Genomic DNA, 23,264 nt, shown 5'->3' with positions numbered 1-23,264 from the left:
CAGTTTTCAAGGCTCATAACTCGCACTTAAATAGTTGTCGAGTTTAAAAAAATGTGTCAAAATTCAGAGGATTTTTAGCGTGCGTTTCACAGCTCTCGTGCTCTATATTATTGTACAGGATGTCAAAACGAAGAAAATAAACACCACTCAGATCGTCCCAGGCGAACCCATTGCACTCGTTTTTAATAGCCGATATAGGCGCATAACTAAATAAGCATGTTATAAAGCTCTTCCGGATACGATTTATCATGTTAAGGATAAAACTTCCGTTTTCTCAGTGTAAACTCAATCGGTGTTAAATAAAGTATAGAAGTTTTATATATCAAGTTTGTCACGGTATATGGCTCGGTAAACACTTTAAAAACAGTTAATATACTGAAACGAATCGCATGCTTTGCAGGCATACAAAGGAAGTTAAATATTGAATATGTTTAAGTTTGTACTTAATATCAAAATGGACTTACCGGTGTCTGTTATCATTTTCGTTTTGTGCTGTGGTATGCTCATATATGGCCAAGGTAGGAAACATTTTGATGCCAGTTTTAACCGATCTTGTACTTCTAGATATTAGGTTATTCAAGACGACTTATTAATGAATTGAATATACAATGTATTTTTGTGATGGTATAATTATTTGAAGCAAAATGAATGTATACTTATCTAAAGCACTTAATTCAGTTGAAACATACAGAGTACAGAGGGGTTACACGTAAAGTGGGACGGCGTTTAAGGTGACCGGATCCCAAATCCTTATGAAACTATTTATCCGATCCTTATATGAGTTTTTGGGCTGCCATGTGACAATATCTTATATTGGAATCATTTGAAAATGTTAAATCTGAAAACAAATACACAAAAAGGATTGCAAAATAAGTCATTTAAGCCCGATTGCAGCTGAAATAAGGTGTAATTATACAAACCGATATGACTATATTGTTATTGTACTTATAATCAGGTTATGTTTTCTTATTAGAAATAAGCAAGTTATACCCTTTCAAAAGATACAAACATTGTATGGGGATACCTTGCATCAGCATTCATAATTATGTTTAGTGGTTTCATAAGCAAACCATTTTATTTACGGATCGTAAACCTTAAAGACCTAGATCGGTTGTCCTGGAGAACAAATACGTATATAACACTAGTTGTAGTATAACTGAGGTTATTGAGACTGTAATAATTATGCACATATATTTGGCTGTTCAATATAAATGAAATGTTCGAGAAAAATAGTATAAATAATATACTTATAAATATTAATCATTGCGATAACGTTGTATCACAAGTAGGTACAAAATATTTAAATTTCCTCATCATAATGATCAAAATTATCTACATTTTGGTCATTTGCTTTTTGTATGATCTGTTCGTCTTCTTTCACACAAGGAGAGACCAGATGTCATTTACAATTTGTACGTTTTTTTTCTTATATGCTTTTCCCCCAAGGTTTCTACGAATCTGCTGAAGATTTTGTCGATTGGACCGAGACGTGTATTGTCCATCAACATGCTAGTTCCAGCTTAACGTTGCTAGATCTATCCTGGTTTGGTAGCTTGAAATTTTATAGTGTATTCGTTTGTTCAAGTAAATTGAAACACTTGTTGAAACTTTCAACATATAATGTGTCTTTAGACAATGCATAGTCTGCAGCAGTTTTATAAAGAGTGAGACTATGGAGGAAATTCTGCAAAAGTCTTACAGCCACTGGGTCTCGTAACACAATATAGTCCGGAACAAAGTTTGGTGTTTTGCATTGTGACTCTGCAGGACAATTTTCATGAATATTTTGAAAATGAGGTATACAGTTGTCTATTATAGCACGTAATTCGTCAGGGTTGTTTCTGCAATTGTCAATGACAAAGTACAAGTGGTTACGTACTCTGGTTGCTTTGTCAGACAATTGTGGGTGCCATGTTATTGCAATATTTTTTTTGTGCACCAGATATGTTTTGTTTCATTCCTTTTGATACCGACTTTGTCGCGTGCGATTTTTCGTTACAGTTTTTTACATTTTCTTTGGTTCGTATAGTCTTATTTACTGAAATATTGCACTCATGAGCATGTATATTTACGTGCACATTTTGTGTTTCAAAATCATGATACATTTTCTGGCATCCAATTGTTTCATGTTATTGTGTGCAACGTTCTTGCTCTTTTGTGATGTGTTGAATATTTATTACTTTATGAGAATGATTAACAAGGGCAACATGGTCAGTGTGATAGCTGTTTTTCCGACAGTGGTGGCGTGCATCTGTCAGGGCGGTGATTCCTTGCTCACCTTTATCCTTGGATAACTGTACTTCATCTAGCAGTGCAAACTGTACAGACTCTCTAGCTAGAACTCTAATCATAGCAGCTTATGTTAGAGCAGATGGCAGTCGAAAGTGATCTGTTAGCATTCCAAACTCAGCAAATTCTGCAAATCTTTCGTACTGAATTTGAGAAAAACCAGAGCACAAATATGCCATCATCATTCGATAATTAATGGTGTAATGCTTCCTAATGGTAGAAGAGGAACACCATCTTAGTATGTGTCCATTTGGGCAGTCCCATGTTAGTTCTACAAACATCATTATGGTCACATATTCTGTCCACCAATTCAAATACGCATTTATATTCACATTCCATTTTTAGAGTTACTCAGTATTCCATCAGTTTTATTTTGCGCACTTTTATTTTTCAGCTGTTGTTTTTTCAACTTTGTGCTTTCGGTATCCATAAAATGGTCGAATGCATCCTTTGTTGTTTTCAGATTATTTGCCTTTTTTAGTTTCTCTAATTTCTGTTCAAATATCAGTCTTTCATTTTCTGTAGTAAATTTAATTTCGAATTGTTTTCTCGGTTTTGCATATGTGTAATGCTTTATATTTTCATTCCTAAGTCGTTTCCGTTCTTTTTTTATTAATTTAACATCCTTTTCACCCACATCAATGTTTATAATATCATCCAAACACATTTTGTATGATTGCATGTATGTTATGAAATTAGCGATTTGTAAAATATCAATGAAAGTTCCGACAAGAAAATAAAGCGCACTGCTGACACACATTTGCTGGTAATATAGTTTAATAGTGAATGTAATCCTTCACTTATTATCTTTAATATTTTTTTATAAATGAATTCTGCTTCAGTCATTGTAAGTTAAAGTTTAGAATGTTTTGAATTTCAAATATTCTGCCAAATTCGTTACAAATCATTGGCTGAGGAACCATACATGTGTAACAGACCCCATTAAATTATCCCAGCATCCCTGGATAAAGGTTCATCCTGTGAATGGAGGTCAATCTTGGCTAATTACTTCACTACAAACTGTTAACAAAACTAGTTACACTGGAACTAACCATAGAACAGGAAGAAACGATAAAAGCTGTGTTCTGTCATAACGGATTGTATTATATTGGAAAGAAACCAAGAAAAGGTAAGAATACTGATTTTTTTTTTGTTATATTGTATAATTATAAACAACAATGTTTATGTTCTTACACAGCCTAACACACAAATAACTGATAGTAAGCGCAAAATAACATTAGTATATGCTTCATTGTACTTCGTTGGGGAAAGTAGTTGGTGGATAAGTGCATATCAAATATAATCTTATTATTTCTATTCTAGTTGCAAAGCGAGTGAAATCCGATTATATGGTAGCTACATGTACATGGGGTTCATCAGGACAAGGACATCCCAATGACCAGGGAGGTGCTGAGCCCAATGATAGTGAAGAGTGTGGTAATGATCAACGATGTTCAAAGTGTTTTATGACACCATGTGTCACAGCGTCACAACGTCATCTTGGGGGCGTTGGACAGGAACCGTCAGAGTATAACCCATCGATACGAAAAGCAATTTATAAACAGTTTTGGAACGTTATTGACAATTTGAGAGGATGGCAACTGGATTCATATTTGTTCAAGAAAATGGATGAGGCACAGCGTCATAGTATTGTGTACATGAAGAGGGAAATCATGCCGGAGTGTATTCTAGCATTTGGGAGAGACTTTTATCCCAATCCAGCTGGGCAACCGTACATGGGCCACAAGTGGGAATAGCACGTACATTACATGCATATATACTATTCCGTTTGAATAAAAATAAGATTACTTATACAGGTTTATCTTAATATAAATATAACAATGTTCTTTCTATGTAAAGTCGTTATTACATGATTACCTCAATATTATTAAATGAAACGGTTGGCTTCACTTGAATAAGGTGACTCAGACATTGGATATTATAAAATAAAATAAAAAAGCATAGGAACATTTCTTTTGTTGTGATAACTAAATTAATATAATAATAACGAAATTATGATAGTATCGTATTGAGAAATAGAGATTATAGCTGTGGCTTAATTACATTTATCATGTGAAATGTTAAATGTATGTTGGTGTAATAAGCCTGGAAGGTACGATCAAGTAAATATATTCAAGTTGTAGTTGATAGCTAGTTTCTGTATAAATCTGAGTAAAATCTGGAATTTTCACTTGTGTTTGAAATTTGTGGAAAACCTGGTGAAAACAGTCCGACCATACTGATGTTATAAATTGCCCTCAGTTGCCCAGGTCAGCGATATTTTATAGCTTTAGACTCCCTAACCTAAATTTATAGCTTTAGACTCCCGCTATCCTTTTTGTTTCCTTTTCCAATTTTATCCAACACATATACTAAAACAACAATGTTATAATACATGAAATGCACTAAATCATTATATGATGCCAAAATATTCGTCAAAACTATTCAAACATCTGTTTGTGACTCTATGCTTTTTATAGAATGAGTATAGAATGAAAAAAAAAAACATTTTTTAAAGATATGCATAATATCGACATGTTCTCGTCTACTATCGCAGATAAAATATGCTTTATATATACTATAACCTTGAGTGGCAAATATTAGGTTTAAAAAAATATTCAGGATTATTAATACTATATCCAAGTACAATACAGTCAATCCCCGTATTTTGAAAAGGCATTTAACAATGATCTGCCAAACAGAGTTGACTGCCAAACAATCTATGAAAACATGTTCAAATGTCTCACAAGTGTTGCAAATATCGCAGTTTGGTGAGTTAATCATACCCCACTTATGCTTTTTAACGTTGCACATGTTGTTTAAAATCTTATATTTGAATTGTATTAGTATGCTGTCTGGTTTGGTATAAATAGTTTTATAAAATGAAATCCAAGCTATTTGTTTATCAACGTAATGTTTCCAAAAGCGATGGACATGAGGTTTGATAACCTTGTCTTTAATCAAATACGAATATATATCCTTGTTTGTCAGCAGTATAAGTGATTTATTATTGATAGTAATATTTTTATTTATTGGCACTCTTGATGTTTTTAATATTTCGCTAGAGGTTATTCGTAACCAATTTTTGAGGAAAGCATGTTTTAAAATAGTTATTTCTGATATACAATTTTGCCTATAGCGTAATTTATGATATATTTTTTCCCCACAAATTTAACCGTCTTCATTCAATATTTAATTTACATAACGTATGTCAGAATTAATCCAGTTAAAAAATGAGTAATTTGTTATGAAATTTAAAAAATGTGTTGCCCCAAAGAACTTGGTTCCTGATGTTATAAAAACTCTTTGGAGATTCGGGTTTATCATTTTTTAGCCTTATCCAAAGAGTAATTAAATCTCTATAAAAGGCAGATAAGTGATTTGTTGCAATGCTTTTAGAATATTCCTGATTTTTCTGTGTAGCTAAGCTCTTTTTTGAAGAATCCCTTATTTAGAACATCACACAGGAAAGGGCCTATCAATTTGTAAAACATTCTGTAGAATTTAACTGATAAGCCATCGGATCCGGGGCTTTTATGAATTTTCATTGAAAATAGAGCATTTTCGCATTCCTCATTAGTGAAATTAGCTTATTTTCTAAAGGAGCATCGTTTATATTTTTTTCAATATCGTTTTCATCTATTTTTATCCTATTTAAATTATTTGCTACAAAAACTTTACTTATTCATTCATAAAATCACTTATTTCTGAAAATGAATGACCATCCACATTTAGTTTTGTCAGATTTTTCCTCGTTTGTCTTGATTTTTCAAGGGACAAAACATAATTTGTGTTTTTCTCACCTTCTTCTAAATATTGAATGCGGGATCTTATTTGAGCGCCTCTAGCTAGTTTGTTTGCATATATATATATATATATATATATAAAACAAATGGATTTAAATATATTTATCCATTTGTTTTTTATTATTTTTCTCCCTATTTATACCATTGACTACTAGATAGTTTAGTGTTTTTCCAATGCTGTTATTTTATCTCGGACATCTTTTGATTTATTTTTGGCAAATTCAATGGATTTTTCATTGATTTCAATTTTAATCTATTCCCATTTTGTTTGTATGTTCATGTTTTCTTTTAATGTTAAACTAATTTTAAGGTATTAACGTTGCATCTATAAAATTTGAATCATCTTAATATGTATTGTTGAATTTCCAGTAACCTCTATATGTTTATGATTTTTGAAATTGCCATGTGATCCGTGTATTTAATACAGACTGGTCGGACATTAGTACTTTCGATAAAGGGAACAAATGTCTTATCTATTAACCAGTACCCAATTCTACTTTTTCCGTGACTGTTTTTCCTTCTCCATGTGTAATGCTTTGTATCTGGGTTTCTTTCACGCCATACATCATATAACCTTTTTTTAGAAACTCTATCTTTATTATATATTGATGCGTTAAAATCTCCTCCAATCACTTTATTACCTTAAACATTGTTATATTTATATTTAAGCATTTGCCTTTTAACATGTTATTAAAATTTCAACATGTCTATGTATAGTATTATGTCACTTGACTTTGAAGAAGAATTTAGGGTTACGGGATTCTGAGTTGCTCTAAACATTGAAGGGTGGGGTATCACTTCCGAAATCATCAAGCCTTTTTCTGCCTTTTTTGAGAAAAAACATTGCTTTACATAAAAAAATGGAAATTTTACAGTTATTTAAAGAACTTTTGTTCTGTCTCTTGAAAATTAAGAAATAATTTAAATATAGGTTTCTTTGTCTTTTCAATATAGATGTAATGTAATGGCTGTAATATCAACCTGTGTGGGTGTATTTTATAAATCTTATAATAAATCATTACATGTAACATTTCACATTGATCTCTTGTGATGCAAAACCAAGATTTTTGCATTCATGCAATTCCCCAAAACTTCATCAAACAATTCATGAAGATGCTGAATGAACAAATACAAGTCAAAAGACTGTCATATTTTTTTTATTTGACTTTTGCATGGGAACATTTCTCCAGATTGGGAAAAATATGATATATTTTGTTAGGGGAATGGGTTTGATAGTCAACTATAAAACTGGGAACTAAAGATAAAGGCCTGATCATAATCATATAATTGAACATACTAAAGCATTTTCTTCATCTTGTTTAAATTTCAGACAATGGCCTGCAGATTGACTTCCAGAGGATATTAGAGGCTGGCGGAAGTCAATCAATTGATCACATTCAGGTTGACAGCTCAAGTACTGACACATTCCAGGTTATGTGTAGGGTGAACAGTGTGAATCAGTTGTTTAGAATCAATACATTAAGGACCCAATATAAGACAAGTGCAAATACCCCAGACTTTACAGACCTAACCATACTGCAGAATGTTGACAATGCCAATGCAGACACATACCAGAAGCCTGTGTTAGCATCTGGTGCAGGTTCAGGCTGGACTGTAGAGGGAAGTTTTGATACAACAAACAGTAATGGAAGGGATAGTACCTTAGGCGTGTCTCGTCCTGTTTCTTCTATAGCCTGTAGTAATGCGGTTGAGTACAGATGCCATCTTACGTACACAAAGCCTGGGCCTGATTATAATACAGCCACTGGCATGAAATTAAAAGAGCTTGATGTCAAAGGTAACTTCATTATAATTATTTCAAAATGTTTCATTACTCTGACACTATGGACTGTTTTGAACAGACAGAATTCACATTTTGGGAAACAGAGAGAAAAATATCTAGTACTTGAAAAACAAAGATTACGTATATGTTTTCAAATATTGGGGCCGGGTAGTATAATACATGTATACCAACATTTAGAAACTGAAAAGCATTTAGAAATAAAATCTATTGTAAATATTTTTTACCATTTTGAGCCTAACAAAATCCCTCTCTCTCTGGCTCTCGCTCTGTCTATCTAAGGTTCACCAATTGAAGGTCTGGAATGCTTGCTGTCAGCTGATCAGTCTCTAGGCCTACTTACACAAACTTTGTGTCTACAATGAAGTCAGGATTAGTTGACACTTCGTTGGGATTCCAAATTTGTTCATAGAACAAATGAATCTCTACCAAGTTTGAATCACACAAACACCTTTTGTCAATTATTTTTCAAATAAATCATTAAAATGTCAGTCAGTTTGTTAATTACACTACTAACCACGCGTTGTTTTGGAGATTTTCCTTACCGCAGACTATACATTTTTTCTAATTTTCACTACACTCCGCAATGTAAGCGCCGACTTCTATAATTATCTCCATTCCACCGCATCGAGTCAACGCTACACGCGGCGTTGACAATTGCTCATTAATCAATGTTTTTAAGGTTGCTGAAAATTTTATTAAGGCTATTTCTTTGTTGCCGTACTATACATATAATTCTAGTCAGTTTATGAAATGTGTGCTAACTCGACCTGTAGTCTACAAATCACATTGTCAGTAATCAAAACGTAGTTTGGTCCCTGAAATCTATGCTTTAAAACAGTGTGTGTGTGTGTGTGTGTGTGTGTGTGTGTGTGTGTGTGTGTGTGTGTTTCAGACGCTTTTGTCACCTATTCGCTGCTATCGAATTTTTGAATGACCTCGTTAAACTTGTGTGAATGTGAATAAATAAAATATGAAATACAGTAAAGTTATAATAGTATGATATTAATTATTAGTTGCTCAAAATAGCTATTGTTGATGTTTAGGGGAATTTTCCACATGAAAACTAGACGTGATGGCCTCCAACCATGCACTAAGAACGCGTGTTTAAACCTAGTCATATTCAATCGTGATTTTCCGAAAAAAAGATACTAGCATAACTAACCAATCACTTTAAAAAAAAAATTGTGCTATCAAGGTGAGGAAGCACTTGACTTCAAAGAGGTTCTCATATGGGTATCCTCGGGTCACAACCGATGTTAACATGCAAATATGTGATGTAAGTTTCTACACACAGTTTTTGACAGAAAATATATAAACATATTTATAAGCCTTTGATAGAATATGCTATTTTTGTGGTGGCACATGTGAAACCCGTTAAAGTCACATATTTCCTAACCCTGAAAATGATAATTAGTGAAAACAAAATTAAAATTTGTTTAATTAGTTTTGACAATTATATCTTCCATCAAAGACACGTGTGAAACGAATGGAGTTTCGTGTGCAAATTCTTCTTAAAGTCTTGAACGCCCTTAAGCAGGTATATTTTAGTATAAATGAAGTTATTTCCAAGAATGCTTTAACAAACACTCAATATTCCAGCGACCATATTATCGTGTTTTGGGTCTGAGATTGTTTACCCTCGCAGTAGGGAACAAAGTTTTAAGTTGTTAAGCCATAAATCTGCTGAGGCCAACATTGAATAAATTCGAAACCCTCTAAATTGCGTTTTAAAAACGATACAATTTACCAAAATCTATTTTATTTGCTTAACAGATAAGACAGGCTGATATGAATATTTAGAAATCATATTATTCACTAGAATATTTAATAATGCATAAGACAATTGTTATAATCATTTAAAGTCCGTACCATAATAGGATGTTATAACATTGCAACCATTAGCTCCAAAAAAACATCGCAGCGATATGCCGCGTGCATGTTTATGGAATTCGTACGCCGTAGTAACAGAAGAATGCGGTGTTTGAGCGCAGCACTTCATTGGCTAGCGCGAAATATATCCACGCGCTTTACCTCGAAAACACAACATCTCATGCGATGGCAACACGTTTAAACTAGACAAGCCCGGTTGGTTGTTTAGTTAGAAAATGTGTAGCGTTGGTGCCGCCTTTGTTCAATTTAAAAAAGGAACTATCACCAAATAAACTCGGACTGTCAGTTGAAAATAACAACTTTGGGATTCCAGATTGTGTAGAACTATATATATCAAGTTGTTTTCATCAGACCTTAACGTAAGTAAGATTCGGCACTTACGTAAGGTTGTGTATTGAGCATAAACAATAGTTGAAAGTCTGAAGCATTTCATTTCAGGACTTAGTATGACCCATACTCATACAGGTATTTTCTTTTTCAACTTTTTCATACACTGTCCTTTAATCACAGCATCTTTGTCTTTCAGTTTTACCCACTACTATCACAAGGAATGTCTACAACATGAGTGGCTTGGGCTCATTCCCAATAACTTTTGTTAACATGATTGAACCCTTCTACGTGGGACAAACAGTCAAGATGGAGTGCTCGGCCAACATTGGCTCCTACAACGGTACTGCCCAGATCCGCTGGCTTAAGAGTAACCTTGTTGCTGGCAGTCCTCTCGCTCCGTACTACAGCCCTGATGCAGTCGTAGGCGATGCACAGGCTATGGGCAACTGTGTGTATCAACAGGCGGACTCTGTCACATACAATATGACAGCCAAGGATGCAGGAAGAACAGCCGAGAGTAGACTTCAGTTTCAGTGCTATGTGTTCATTCCGAGCGTGAACTGGGAAACACCGGAAGAGCAGCGACAAAATTTCAGCTTTTATGTATGTGAGTACGCTCAGCTTTGATGCGGTTACCTTCTAGCATTCAAGTGGTTGAATGTCCATTTCTTAAGATACAACTATGCTACTTTTCATTTTCCATATATGTTATTAAATAAATCTAAATAAATGAATGCAAATAGCAGATATTTTTGTAAAAGTAAAAAAGAGACATACATATACATTTTTATGGTATATGATTGCGTAATCTAATGAACGTCTAGTTAAAACTAGGTAAGCTTTGAAGTTTAATTAAACTCCATTAAAAATGCTCCATTTGCTGGGAATAACTCGAAATAAAACCGAAAATGTTAAAATTGTAAGCTTGAATTAATGGTTAACATCATAAACTTTTGCTGCACGCAGTACTTCTTAAAGAAATAAACGTGTGTTATCAATTGGAGTTATTTCAAAATATTGAAAGACCAAAAAGCATATAGTATATGTCATAATCCGCCTTATTAACGATATTTTGACAGATACAACAGAGGAAGGTGGTTCTGATAGTGCGACAACAGCAGGTAAATGCTATTTAGGATTTGGTTATGGCATCCATTGCCAGGGTCTTGAAGAAAGTTATAGTATTTAACATTTAATCCGGTTGAATATAGATAAAAAACACAATGTGATGATCCCTCTTTTTCAAGCGAAGTAAAATATAAAATACGGGATTTTAATACATTGAATAGCTGACATTGAGTTTAAATCTAAAATAAATTCAATCTTAAAAATCTATGTATAAAAAGGATCCACTAGTTTAAGTCACTATTTGTGTTGTGTGCCGTGGAGTGCTCTTATTATGCCATAGTTTGTAAACAATTTATGCTTATTTACAAGTAAAAGGCTCTTTTATGATACGAACTGAAGACAGCTTTAGATCTATTCCTACCTAAGTGTAGCATTAAATGGGACGCACTATAGGTTGATTCAAAACTAATATTTTTAATGATAGTGCATTTTTATTTTTAACTCATTTTATTGTCATGATTCCGTCATCCCAAAAAGGCGTATCATTTGTTTACATATAACATATGTTAGTGACATTCGGCCACGAGGCTATCTATTAAACGATAACATTTCTATAGAGGCATATATCTTAAACTGTACACAAATTAATGTTTGCTCTGTTGATCGATAAAGTCAAATAAATAGAAAATAATAATGCATTCAACTCGAAATAAATCGTTTGGCATAAAGCTTTAGTGTGTCCCTTTAAATCATATTTAGCGTAAAACTTGAATTTGACGATCAATTATAAAAAAAATATACTTCAAACCTTGTGTTCAACTACTGTAAGGTTTGATCAATTTAGACAATTTCTGTGGATATTATCAACTAGTTTGTCGTTCCGAGATAAAGATTAAATTTGTATTTCACATCTCTAGGTAGATGAACAAAATGTAATTGAAGAAAGGTCTTCGACAAATATCACGTTTTGTTAAATGACACATAAGAGTTGTTAATGATTGGAATAATTAAATTATGTTCCTTTTGTAACTCTATTTAGACAATGGCCTGCAGATTGACTTCCAGAGGATTCTTGAGGCTGGAGGAAGTCAAACAATAGAACAAATTCAAGTTGACAATTCAAGTACTGACACAATCCAGGTTATGTGTAAGGTAAACAATGTGGATCAGTTGTTTAAAATCAATAATTTAAGACTACAGTATAAGACAAGTGCAAATGCCCCAGACTTTACAGACCTAGCATTTTTGCAAAATGTTGATGACACAAATGGAGACACTTACCAGAAACCTGTGTTAGCATCTGGTGCAGATTCTAGTTGGACTGTAGAGGGAAGATTTGATACAACAAGCAGTAACGGAAGGGAAAGTACCTTGGGCGTGTCTCGTCTTGTTTCTTCCATTACCTGTAGTAATGCAGTGGAGTACAGATGCGATCTTTCCTACACAATGCCTGGGCCTGAATATAGTTCTGAAACTGGCATTATTTCAAATGAGCTTGATGTCCAAGGTGAGTACATTCCAATTATATCAGCAATTGATGTTTTGTCTAAGACTAGAGGGCTTTTGATAAGATAGATGCATGCAAACGTTCGTTACTAAAAACATAAATATAAATATAGCCCTGCAGATCTTTAGGCCATGTTGATTCTTCTAAGACATCTAGTCTTACCATAAATATCAGAACCTTGGTACAAAAATAAATGTTAATGTTATTCACAATTTGATTTTTATATTATTTAAATACACAAGTATGTAAAACACTCAAAACATTATTTTTGGTATTTGTCAATAAAATCAATTAAAAGGATTTCTTGTTATTGCCTGTTTTTCATCTGAGACAAATCCGATTAACATTATCAACATTGTCAAGAAGATATTCCTGAAAACGCCATACACATTCACTAAAGTTTATTATTAGTTTCGTGGAGTTCAGCTGAGAGTAATTAGAACTTTCAGACATGAGTCGTTCTTTTTATAACTATTTATATAAAAATATATGGTTAAGATCATAAGTACGTCGGATGTTCATAAATAGAGAAAGTCTTCAAAATACTAAAGAGCGTTTTTTTATTTAGCATACCTTCACTCTGATTGGATTGTTTATGATACAAATATTAATCAATGATATCACAGTATGTTTTAGATGCCTAGTAGGTCTCGAAGTTGACTTTCCCTATTCACTGTATTGTAAACAACACATATTTTCCTCTTCAGTTTTACCCACTACTATCACAAGGAATGTCTACAACATGAGTAGCTTGAGTAGCTCACTCCCAATAGCTCTTTCTGACTTAATTGGACCCTTCTACGTGGGACAATCTGTCAAGATGGAGTGCTCTGCCAACATCGGCTCATACAACGGTACTGCCCAGATCCGCTGGTTAAAGAGCAACATTGTTCCTGGCAGCCCGCTGGCTCCTTACTATATACCAGATGCAGTCATAGGTGATCCCCAGTCCACGGGCAACTGTATATATCAACAGACGGACTCTGTTACATACAATATGACGGCACAGGATGCTGCAAGAACAGCCGAGAACAGACTTCATTTTCAGTGCTACGTGTACATTCCTAGCATGAACTGGGAAACACCTGAAGACCATCGGCAAAATTTTAAATTCATTGTCTGTAAGTGAAATTGACTAATTGTACTCAACCTATTAGTATGCATTGATTTTTAAGGTACAATTTAATGACGTTAAAAGTTTGAATTCCACGAATGAAAAGTGTTTGTTTTTTACCGAAAACCAAGAAAATATTTTCAGTATATGCAATTTATTTTTGTGAACAAATTCAAAATAAAATTTTTCTCTAATCCATTTCAGACTAAAAAAAATGAGTTTGCTTATTACAAGTACGATGAAGCACATAATGCAAAGATTTTATGTTTTAATATTTAAACATGTCTTCACAGATTCTAGAGGCAAAACTTCTCATGATGACACAAATGATACAGATTTTGATAAAGGTACGTAGTAAGGACTTAGCTGTTCCCATTTTCCCTATCTTCATTGCATTTGATCTACTGGTTTATACAATAATGCAATTATTACTAGACTGTTTGGCGCGGTAACCCGATCATCTATTATTTAAGATATCAGAAAGAATATTAATTCCAGTGTTGTATTATGACGTTGTAAGTCTCTCGTTTAGTGTCTGTAAGGATTTGTTTATTGTGTATCTAACGGGATTTTCGTTTATTTTATTGAGACTGAGATTGTCACTGTAGTTTCCATATTATGTTATATAAGAGGTTATACTTTAACCTGTCTTTTGACGTTTGTATTTATATATTCTAGAATCTAGCTCAACGGGAACCGTAACCGGCGGAGTATTTGGTGGAGTTGTTGGTGGAGTTGTTGTTGTAGCTGCCGTTGTTGTAGCTGTTTTAATCATTTCCAGAAGATATCAGTTTCCTTGTATGCAAACCCCAGGTACGAAAGTCACCTTACGAAGGCCATGACACAAATTTCCTAATGGCTTGATCTCAGATAACAAATTCTGAGAAGTAAACAAAGAGTACATGTAGTTATTTCTGACAAAAGATGTGCAAATGTTTGCAAAAATGTTATTCAAGCCCTATATATCTCATGTAACTAATATTGCTGTTTCAATAATAAAAGAACAAACACACATTTTTGAGTCCTGAGTCTGAAACTCAGACTCAATACGGTAGTGAATATAGACTCAGGTGTGCATCACATGTTTACAGTTCGTACCTTAACGGATGCTAATGCATTTTGAACGTTTTGTATTTCTTCCGTGTGACCTAAATATTGCATATGCATCAATAATTTGAGAAAAAATATTAGGTACTTAAAACGTTTCCCTTATATTAGATATTGAAGACTGATGTATAACTCCCATGAATTAGCATAGCATACTCAGTTTGTTTAGAATGTTAAGACCGTAACTATAAGAGCAATGCTGTCAAAGCCTCCTAGGCGAACTGTTAGCAACACTGTTAACGCCACAGTGTATGCAACACTGCCGAAGACCTCCAAGGCCTACTGTTTTCGTGCCCATTGTTAGCAGCTCTGTCAACACCTCCTATGTCAACAGTAAGCTACATTGCAACTGTCAACTGTTCCCACGGTAAGCAACGCTGCCGTTACTCCTAAGTTAACTGTTAGCAACACCGATACTGTCTAAGGACATAATATAAGCAAGACTACCAACGCCCATAGATCTACGGTAAGCAACACTGTCAGTGCCACCTATACCCACTGTTACCAACATAATCCCTTAGGCCCTCTGTTAGCATCACCGGCTATGCCCCCTATGCCAACTGGTAGCAACACTGCCACACCCGCCCCTTGGCCCACTGAGAACAACACTGCCAACACCTCAAACACAAGTTCTCGAAACTTTATTATCTTATGCCTAACAAGCTTAACCATAGTTTTATCAGCAAAATGTTGGATAATACGTTTGATCCAGTACGGTACATAGTATTATTGAAAATAAACTTTTAACTGCAAATAACTAGTCTTAATTAATAGTAAAACTAGTGCATACTTATATTTGAACTAGTACATGCCCATGAATGCCATTGTCCATAATTTTCAATACATTGTGCAATCTAAAATTAAAATGTGTTACGAAATTTTGCTTTCAGACAATGCAAAAAATACCAAAATCCAGTAAGTATTCAAACCATGTATTTTGGCAAATTTTGGCAAAAGTTTGTGTTTCATGCGTGATCAAAGATATAACAAAAGTGCCGTTGGTCTGTTTTTATTATGACTAAAAGTGGGCATAGTTCTAGCTTGTCTAGGAAGTGAATTGGTTTCAGCACTCGCTACTCACATTGCGAACCGGTTTCTCGGGCCTGGGCGTAAAGGAGTTTGGTTGATGGTCACCAAGCTGAACAAGTGTGTTTTCTGCGTGGTTTCCGGTTTCTCTCACAATTCAATACCACACTCTTGTTCAACTCTTTTCCGTTCGTTTTAAAGTAAAGTAACATTTCAACTAATTATTAATGTCTGAGTTTTACAACGACGTTCACAATACGTCGACGGTTTGCTTTGAAAAACATAGTAATTGGGTGCAATGGTATGGCTTACGGCTTGGTATCTTGACTTGTCCCTGTAGTTTCAATTTCATAATCAATCAAGCCTACGTTCGTTCCATAGTAGACGATTGATGACGTTCGCAAACTAACACGATTCCTTTGTTTTTCGAATGCAATATCAAAGTGAACGCTGGTATTAAATAAATTTTACAAAATCTCAGTGTGTCGGGAAAGGGTACTAAATTTTGTGAATCAGTAAACGAAATAATAAACTGAACATAACATATGGTTGTATTAAGACGCATACAATTAGTCATGATAATAATAACCTTTTTAACACATAGAGCAAATCCAGTGTTTGAGACTCAGGCAGCGTCACCTTACGAACACCTGACTACAGGAGAGCAAACGGAATACACAGAGATAGGTGATATGTTTACAGACAGATATGCTTCACGAGATATTCCAAAAAAACCCACAAATAAACCTATGTATTGGTTGTTCCATAGCCTTACTAACTATTTACAGTAATGACTTGTTTGTTTTGATAGAGGTGATTTGTAAAGGTTTTCGAACACCAAAATGGTTTAACCAGTTTATATTTAATATTTAAGAATAAAACGTAATTAATTGATTTCAATTAGTCTTGGATCTTACAACCTGGTTACAAAAATATCGACAAGGACGATAGCCTTGACCTGAAGTATGGCCAATTTACCTATAACAATATACAAATACAACATTTTGAATTTCACTTGCAACGTTGAAAAATCAGACTTATTCATTAATTTTAACCTTTACTTTAACTCTGAGGCTTACGCTGAATTAGATCAGTGGTAACTTCTAGGCTCTAATACAAACGCTGTTTCGAATCATTCTGCCGACTGGCAAGCCATCCAGTATCGCTTTAAAAAACAACACCACCTTATATAAATTTACATTTTTCTTTTCAGGCATGACTGCTGTTGGACAATCTGGGTACACAGTTAATATATATATATATATATATATATATATATATATATATATATATATATATATATATATATATATATATATATATATATATATATATATATATATATATATATATATATATCTATTGTATTATATTTAACATTTCAGAACAAAGATGTGGAACATCTTAATATAATGTGTTTGCTTTTGCCTATATTAAACACATATCTTAAAACAGTATTAAGCCTTCTATACCAAACTTAATTCTATATTATGCTGATACCGATAAAAAATCATTTCACGTAATGAACGGCGTAAAGTTGACTTTTCTGTCATACTTCCATTAACCATTATTAGGGCTGGCAGTCCCAACAACGAAACCTCTTCTTATGAGCGTCTTCACACCGGAGAAAATGCCGCTTATACAGAGCTGGGTAAATATTCTTTCACATCTTCACATCGACATTGAGCATTAAGTTGCATGAGAAAATATCTAGATATAAACAAGAACACTATTAAAAGTTAATAAATGTGTGAATTAACATTACATTGACCTCGTCGTATTCAATCGGATCTTATAAGCATTGATTACCCTCTTGTTTTCAGGAGTTTATTCTCCAGTGAGTCAGACACAGTGAGTAAACATCGTCACACTAATTCTCAATTATACATTAAACATCTTCAAAATTAAATCTTCAAAAGGTTTCACTGATCGTTCCAATACGGTTACAGGTTTTATTGCCAGAATAGACAGAAATAAGCACTGGTATTGAACGTTTCTGTTTCGTCGTGTTTAGATATTATACAAATGATTGTGTCAAAGTATGGTGTCCTCTTAATGTCATCTTATTTTGGTATTATGTTCGTGATAAAAGACATCGCCAGAAGCTTAACGAAAAGCGATGACCCTGTTTAGGGACATTGGATTATAGGCCTAACACACATACAACGAGAAACACACGTATTCAATTTTAAAATATCTTTATTGATAATAGTTGAGATAACTGCCTTGAAACGGTCATGGAACTAAGGTTAATGCCATGACACCTTGTCAGGTAAGGATAAATGCGGATTATTATGAAATGTTTGCGATAAATTATCTGAGCCTTAATGTGTGTTTTATATATGTTAGATTTAAGAGTCAACAGACAGACTCGCATACAGCAAGCAGTAATTATGAAGTTCCAGACAACCGTAAGTTTTCCAATATCCTTCATTCAATCGAATGCGAATTACTCTGAACTGTACTAGCGGATAAAATAAATTGGACATGATTAGAAATTCGTCTTCAGATGTTCGATGATAACATGTTTCGCCTATTTCTTAAATATTGCTATGATTGTCAGTTATAGCAGGATACCTCCTCTGACTTTGAGCCATATTCCAAAAGTACATATACCCCAAAACGGCCTTTTTACTTATTTTAGAACTGGTGTATTTTCCGTACACAATTAATTCTTTGAAGCAAAACAACGATTTTCCGTTCTAAAAAACGCAATGCACATAGGCATTCCTAGTATCACTCGAAGAAAAATGGTTTTTGTGCGTTTGTTAGTAATTTTATAAAACGGTAGACATCAGTTAATAATTGTTCATTAAGAACATATCTAAAAGGCTAACTATGAATTGATACAAAAGAGTACTATGGTACCTATGCAAAAGGATACATAGGAGGATAGAACTAACCCGTTATCTTCAAAACACACGTGCAAGAAAAAGAATGATGTGTTGCTGGCAGATATTCTGGCAGGATACTAACAGAAAAAAACGACTACTATGAATGAAAACATTAACTACGTTGATGTTTAAGTGTTTTGTTCTTCCCTTTCAGGTGTCATGATGTAGAACCCACATTTCTGTGTAGAATATGCATTCCCTTGAGACTCAGAGACGAAGAAGATGTATTTTCTTTTGACTGACATAGTATACATTTACTCGTGACGAATAGCAGAAGATGATACATTGTCTTGCGACTCATGTAGTATACATTTACTCGTGACGAATAGCAGAAAAAGATACATTTGATTATAAAGTAATAATTAGTGCATCCACAATCCATGTAATTGGAATTATACACGAGCGCTTGTCGGAATGTTTAACTTCAATGACCAGAGTATTGGGTTGTACCATGTTGTCAAGGAGGTTGTCCAATAGCTCGTGTGCGTAGAAATGAAATAATTGCAATTAATTTAAAGATAGGATGATACATTTGTGCTATGTTTGTTTTTGTTAAAAAAAGTTTTGAGCATTATATTTAGTGTACGGATATTGCATCGGGGTTTTAAAGTCGTCTTTGAACGTTTAACTATTCAGCTTGTCCCCGTATTTCCAATTGCATTATTAAAGATGTGGATAAAGCCTGAAAGGACAGAGTCTGACTCCTTTCCTGCTGTTGAATATATCTCAACCTATCAATATACGATATAATATAATTTACCTACTAATACCAAAAACCAAACTTCTTTGCACATTAACAGTAACAGGTATAATTTTGTTTAAAATAAGACGGGCATTCAATATGTAATGCATCAAATGCGTTGATGTTTTGCTGTAGAAATAATATGTTGTGTACATGCCATTAAAGCATCTTAGTGATAACTTGGTTTATAACTTTAAGGACTTAGCAGGAAATAACAAAAACATTTCATAACTCTAAGGCAAGATCACTGAAGAACCTGTATCTTTTAGTTACTGCTTGTTTCAAATGTAAAAAGACTCAACTTCCTTAACGTTTATTTGGAAAACTTAACTATTTTCATATTAATGAGATTTGATACGTTAAGTTGTCATTTTTCGTGCAGCATCATACATCTAACAAAATGTTAATATAAAATGTTTACATCAATAAATATTTGCTGGTAACTAGCCATCGTTTGATAAAACATATGCATTTAACTCTCACTGCGAAACACTAAACCTTGACAAATATTGAAGCATTTCAAAATATGATTATATTTATCTGCAGTAAAACACAAACCACTCAATTAGTGTATAAATAAAGTTAAGATCTACGTTTACTTTATAATTCGTTTAGAGATTTATTTCATTTTCTTACCTCACTATGAAACTGAAAAAACACATTTACTCCATTCGCAAAAATCTAATCAACCATATTTATCCAGAATAACATTGTTTGGGAGAACTAAGTTTGAGGAAATATTTTGATATTAGACACATAAATTCGTTTTGAATTATGCAAAAAAATATATTCACTTGTTCAGTATGATTTTACCTATCTTAAGCGCATACATTATTTGAACTGAAAATATTGTTTTTAAATCATAATACAAATTACGCTTCCTTCGACTTTCTTGCAAAACTTGCAATTTGCTGAAAGACTGTAACATGAAAAATTGTATTAGCTACGCCATTAAACATCTTGAAAGTACTTCACTTCTTATATTTGTTATATTCGCGAGCTAGAGATTCTTTTCATACAATTATAAGATGCTTTTTACCACAGCACAGCATTGTCTCATTAGGAAATGTACATTTGGAGTTCTTAAGTGGCTCATTTCACGAATCGCCCAATTCGTATCAACGGGTGTTTCTGTACAAAACAATATCTGAAATACACGTACTATATAACATCACCCGATTTGTTCGATATTTATGTTTTTTACAGTCTTTAAGAAATTTCAATTTTAAATATTATTGTTCATTTTTTCATTAATAACACATAAACTGCTACGTTAAGTAAGAACATAATTTAGTTTTAAAACTGTTAACAGTTTGTAACGAACACCTTTCTTTTACCTTTAATTTGGTCTATTATACTCTTGTAAACAAAGAATCAGAATGTGTTGAGCTTAAGTTTAAGTGTGCTTTGTTGTTGAAATATATTTTCTTTACATAAAGGTATTCTCACGAAGAACGAATGTTTTGTTTAAAAAAACAGAGAAATATGTAAATTATGCACTTTCCAAAAATGACAAAGGTGGTCAGATTTCACTCGTACATCTGTCAAATGCACTATAAGTTAAACATTGCAATCAATATTCAGATTTTATCGAAATATCGGTCGGTTTAAAGCAAGGTGATATTTGTTCTCCTCTTTTCTGGTCCATCTTTATAGAAGACCTGGAACTATATTTACAGTCAAACATTGATAGTGGAATTACAATTGAGGAAATCAGTCTTATTTTAATGTTGTATGCTGACGATATGGTGATTTTAGCCGAAACAGTAGAAGACATGCAGCGCAGCTTGGACAATCTTAAGGCATACTGTGATAGATGGGGACTAAGAGTAAATGTTGATAAGACAAATATTATTGTGTTTAGACGTCGCGGTCGTTTACGAAATGATGAACACTGGATGTATGGTGTCACTTCTCTAGAGATTGTAGACAACGTTAATTATTTAGGAACGATTTTTAACTGTTATGGGTCATTCAATTCAAATGTACATCTATTGTGTGGAAAGGCCTTAAAGGCATTAAACGTGCTGTTGTTCAATTTAAAAGAGTTTAGTTTTACAGCGAAGACAAAATACCAATTGTTTGATGCGTTTGTAGTGTCTATACTCAACTATTCATCAGAAGTTTGGGGCTTTACAAAATCCAAAGAAATTGAGCGTATACATTTGCGTTTCTGTAAACAAATTTTAGGTGTTAAATTGTCTGCAAGTAATGCTGCTATCTATGGTGAACTGGGAAGACGCCCGCTATTCATAAATAGATATTATAGAATAATAAAGTACTGGTTTAAGTTCCTGTGTTCAGAGAATTGCATAATGAAAACATTATATGTATGTTCCTTGAATGATTTACTGAATAACAAAAATAACTGGTTGTCAAATGTGAAAAACTTGTTGTATATATATATGGTTTTGGTGAGGTGTGGGAACAGCCATATTTAGTTGATAAAGCTATATTTTTACTAAGCTTTAAACAAAGATTATATGATTGTTATATGCAAAACTGGAGAGATGATATAATGAAAAAATCAGTATTAAACGTGTATAAGGAAATTAAGGTTAGCTTTGAATACGAAATTTATCTTAATAGTAATATTCCCCACTATTTGTTAAAATTATTTACACAAATGAGAATATCATGTCACAGTCTAAGAATCGAAACTGAGCGATATGGAAGAAATCGCATTGACAGAAATCAAAGATACTGTGAACTATGTGATACTGTGGACATAGAAGATGAGTATCACTTCTTGTGCATTTGCAATAAATATAAAGTTATACGCAAGCGATATTTACCCAAATATTATATTGAAAGACCTAACATGATAAAAAATTTAGAGTTGATAAACACAAGAAATGAGACACTAATTCTGAAAATAGTGACTTTCATAAATTGTGCGCGTAAAATACGAACTAATTTGTTAACTTAATGATGTGTTGTTGTTGTTTCGTTGATATTGCTTTTTTGTATCATGTATGTTTCATAAAAATAAGACTTAAAACTATGCTATATGCTCATAAATTGAATATTTGTTATCATTGATACAAGTATAATATTTCCTTTGATAATATGTTTTGATGCATGTTCTCCTTAGTAATAGTATATATTTGATATGTTTGTAATGTATTCTAAATGTAATACTAAATGGTATATTGACTAATGTATATATGTATGATCATGTTGATGGATAATGAACTGTATGTTTAAATCCAAATAAACTATTCTTCTTCTTCTTCTTCTTTAAATTGTTTGAGCTTTTAAATGAATGTGTTTACTATTTGTGAGAATTTACGTTACAAAAGTGATGCAGCGGCATTGGAGAAAGACGGCGCATGCAAAAATCTGAAATTTTAATACTATATGGAGTTGTATATGAGGTCGAATATAAATCACATGAATCTGTAACAATAACAGTCTTTGTCAGTCATCACCTTTAATATGAATCATAAACTAGCTTCAGTTGTAGTATATACTGAATGATGCTTGGTGTGCAGTTTTTTTTCTTCTTTTTTTTGCTTACTGATTGAAAAATATGCATGCAGAATGAGCCATGTTTGATACACAGCTTATACCTGTAGTGTATTATTGTTACCCAAAAACATATGTGTGTGTCTCTCGTAAAATGTATATTAGGCCATAACCGTGCGCCTCTCAACTGCCTGACTATTGGGCTTATACCTGTAGTTT

General features: G+C 33.3%; 1 protein-coding gene across 1 annotated transcript; it reads left to right on the top strand.

The window, feature by feature from the left end:
- Positions 1-454: 454 nt before the first annotated feature.
- On the top strand, positions 455-22,809 carry LOC128235729 (uncharacterized). Its single transcript, XM_052950531.1, has 16 exons — positions 455-518; positions 1,447-1,548; positions 7,426-7,893; positions 10,316-10,726; positions 11,199-11,240; positions 12,227-12,694; positions 13,402-13,815; positions 14,102-14,155; positions 14,487-14,621; positions 15,806-15,830; positions 16,546-16,628; positions 17,155-17,179; positions 17,516-17,592; positions 17,765-17,792; positions 18,291-18,352; positions 18,990-22,809. Exons 1-16 carry the CDS (start codon positions 455-457, stop codon positions 19,001-19,003), a joined length of 2,472 nt encoding a protein of 823 aa, XP_052806491.1. The 3' UTR covers positions 19,004-22,809.
- The last annotated feature ends 455 nt before the right edge of the window (positions 22,810-23,264 follow it).

This window comes from Mya arenaria, chromosome 5 (genome assembly GCF_026914265.1).
Source record: "Mya arenaria isolate MELC-2E11 chromosome 5, ASM2691426v1".
Lineage (NCBI taxonomy): Eukaryota > Metazoa > Mollusca > Bivalvia > Myida > Myidae > Mya > Mya arenaria.
This window is presented reverse-complemented; position numbering and strand designations above follow the sequence as displayed.

Coding starts and splice junctions, on each gene's coding strand:
- LOC128235729 (XM_052950531.1), top strand. CDS start 455: ATGGACTTACCGGTGTCTGTTATCATTTTCGTTTTGTGCTGTGGTATG. Junction 11,241..12,226: donor TGATAGTGCGACAACAGCAG/GTAAATGCTATT, acceptor AACTCTATTTAG/ACAATGGCCTGCAGATTGAC. Junction 12,695..13,401: donor AAATGAGCTTGATGTCCAAG/GTGAGTACATTC, acceptor TTTCCTCTTCAG/TTTTACCCACTACTATCACA.